The sequence below is a fragment of the Olea europaea genome, chromosome 15 (assembly GCF_002742605.1).
Source record: "Olea europaea var. sylvestris chromosome 15, O_europaea_v1, whole genome shotgun sequence".
Taxonomy (NCBI): domain Eukaryota; kingdom Viridiplantae; phylum Streptophyta; class Magnoliopsida; order Lamiales; family Oleaceae; genus Olea; species Olea europaea.
This window is the reverse complement of record NC_036251.1, coordinates 22,676,562-22,679,382: the sequence shown is the minus strand read 5'-3', so window position 1 is coordinate 22,679,382 and position 2,821 is coordinate 22,676,562. Positions and strand designations below refer to the sequence as shown.

Here is a 2,821-nt window from a genome sequence, read left to right as displayed (position 1 = left end):
TAACAGATACTGACTAATCTCATTTGAGAAAAGGAAGGCAGATCAACAAGATGTGGATGAATATGCGAAGGAAGTTCCACCTTAAACCTTGCAAGCTGATCGCAGATGAGTTGTTATAAGCTGTAGCCAACGTTACAATTTTTGGATTAGTAACTGCAACTTGGAAATACAATATTAAAGTTTTGAGATGCATCAAATTAATTTCAAAACAATATATTCTTAGAAAAAACCAACGGTGACAATACTAAAACCTACCTGCGCAAGTAGACTGCACATTAATAGCAGTGAGAATTTCTTGGCGGTTGTAACCAGCGTAGGTACATGTTGTGTGATTACAACCTGAGGATGAGGAGTTTCCAAGAGACAAATTTTCTGGACCATCACATTGGACAGCAGAACATGACGAGTTAATCAGGGATGATTCACATTGTAACCTGAGGAATAAGCCAAGAGACGGAAGTAAAGGAAAGAAGAAAATAATAAAAAAATCAGGTTCATTAGATATGCCGCTGCAAAGGGATTGGAAGGAGAAATAGTTCTATCTCATATACACTTACATCCAATTATTTGCAGCATCACAACTGCACCTTACGCAATTATTGGCAGTGAAGACATATGTGCCATTGGGGACAAGTAGAGGGTAGTCCAGTGAATTATTACTTATTACTGAAGAACAAGCTGTTGAAAAAGACAAAGCCATTGGAAAAAGAAACTTGACGTCATCAAAATGAAAGTTTAAAAACAAAAACAAAGAAGAGACGTGCATTTGAGACATCAATGGCACGGCTGTTTTCAGGATTCAAAAAGAAATGTATAAAATCAAAGAAGAGGTGTTCAAGACATCTGTGAGATGGATGTTTCCAGGAATTAAAAGAGTGAATTACCATCTAGCTTATATTGGGTCTGACGACGATCAATTACATAGCACCAGGCTAAACTTCTTACACGATTTAACAGGTGCGCCAACATCTAGTGCTGGACACTGTTACAGCCTCTTTAATATTAAAAAATGTATTTAGAAATAAGCATTTTCCTGACAGAGAATAATTGTATTGATACACTCTTTCTGGTCAAATAGAAGTTTCTGAATCATCATCAAAAGCTTTGTAATTTTGAAGTCCAATACAAGATAATTAGTTGTAGAATCATCAAACTAGACTCTAAAGTCCAGAGTTGTATGATCAGCAAAGATTAAAAAACAAACAGTGCGAGTTGCCGCTGTTAAAAGGCACAAGTTTTTCCAAGTCAACCAAATGATGCCACATTATCTTCTGGCTAATTCTTGTATAGCATATTTATATATACTGTTCAAGGTCCACAATTAATGGCCATTTGCATCGTATCAGCGGATAAATGTATACCTTAGAATGAATGAAATATAGCCCTTTTTCCAGTTCTCTTATAGCCCCTGTTTGTCATTCATTTTCTCCCATTCTTTCCCATTATTTTTCCTATAGTACTCATTTTTAACCAAACATTCTTTATTAAAATAATATTACACGTAAATTAAAACATTTTCCTTCTTTTTTTAACCACAAATTTCAACATCAATCACTTTTCCATAATACATTCTCCCCAAATAATAGGTGACAAACACACCCTATATTAGCACTTAGCAGCCACCAACTTATTAGTCAATTGAAAGCCAGCTGCCCTCACAATTCTCATTTTCTACGTACACTAAAGTTGAAACTTTCAAAAGTTTGCAGCACTTATATATATTTTTTCTTTTTTGCTTTTCCATATTCTTTATAGAGGCACCAAGGTCCTACAGAAGTAAAAGGCCAACCCGTTTGCACAATTTAATGGGTAGGGACCTTCTCTCCGATCTTCTAATAATTATTTTGTAGTTCAATAAGATAAGATTGCAGCTTCAAAACTAGGAAACCAAAACTAATAGGGGATAAAGTACATGTGACGAATTCAGTCAAATGTTCCCTGTAATTGTCGGTGCCATATGTCTCACGGTATTGCAAGATTATTCGTAACTCTTAACAAATTATGCGACTGTCTAATATAATTAATTATCCATCTAAACCAGAAAAAGAAAACGGTAAAAATAAAAGAGAATATACCTCTAAGTGGAACATCAAGAACAGCACCAGCATCGAGATCTTTGGGACTAGTCAAATTGTTGAGCCTCAAAAGTGTGTCCTGGGATGTGTTAAACTGCTGGGCAATTCCCCCCACGGAGCTCCCGGCCGGCACCACATATCCATAGTGCACTACCTTCTGACCGTCGACATCGTCGCAGCTGCAAGGCAGCGGAATCCACAGCTTCTGGCCCTCCAAAATCAAGTTGGGATTGCTTATATTATTTACTTCCTGAATTTGTGGGAAGGTAACGAGGCCGGCAAACACTTCGGCGGCGATGTGGTAGAGGCCGTCGTCGGGAATCACCGTGTAATATGGGCGCCTGTTGGATATTCCGGTGTTTTTTCTGCATATGCAAGGGAAAGGAATCTTGATCGTCTGCTTGGCGGCAACGGTAGTATTTGCCGGGGTGTCGAGGGGGAGGTTGTTGGCGCCAAGAATTGAGCGAAGGTTCTTGACTTGGAAAAGGGTCTTGATGGCGTAAAGAGTGGTCTGGTTGGGAGAGACATAGTCTACTAAACCGTCGCATTTGGCGCCTGGGGAGGTGCACCGAAATGGCTGAGCAAAGGTAAAGGTCGAGGAAATGGCTATCAACAGTAGAGTAGAAATTAGGCTTCTGAAGATGGCCATTTTGAGTGCTAATGGAATTAGACAAAAGTTGAGAACAGTTTCAGTGCAATAAGAAAGGAGTCGTGGGAAGTTATGGTGGATTGAAGACCCTTTTTTA

At 38.7% G+C, this 2,821-nt stretch overlaps 1 protein-coding gene across 1 annotated transcript in view; it reads right to left on the bottom strand.

Moving 5' to 3' along the window:
• LOC111410504 (lysM domain-containing GPI-anchored protein 2-like) overlaps positions 1-2,821 on the bottom strand; it is a 3,831-nt gene continuing 1,010 nt past the window's right edge. The window contains exons 2-5 of the mRNA XM_023040868.1: positions 2,076-2,812; positions 558-678; positions 256-434; positions 1-120 (exon numbers count right to left, since the gene is read on the bottom strand). Of these exons, the coding sequence (XP_022896636.1) occupies positions 20-120; positions 256-434; positions 558-678; positions 2,076-2,724 (1,050 nt within the window). The 5' untranslated portion in view covers positions 2,725-2,812 and the 3' untranslated portion in view covers positions 1-19. The remainder of the gene's footprint in view (positions 121-255; positions 435-557; positions 679-2,075; positions 2,813-2,821) is intronic.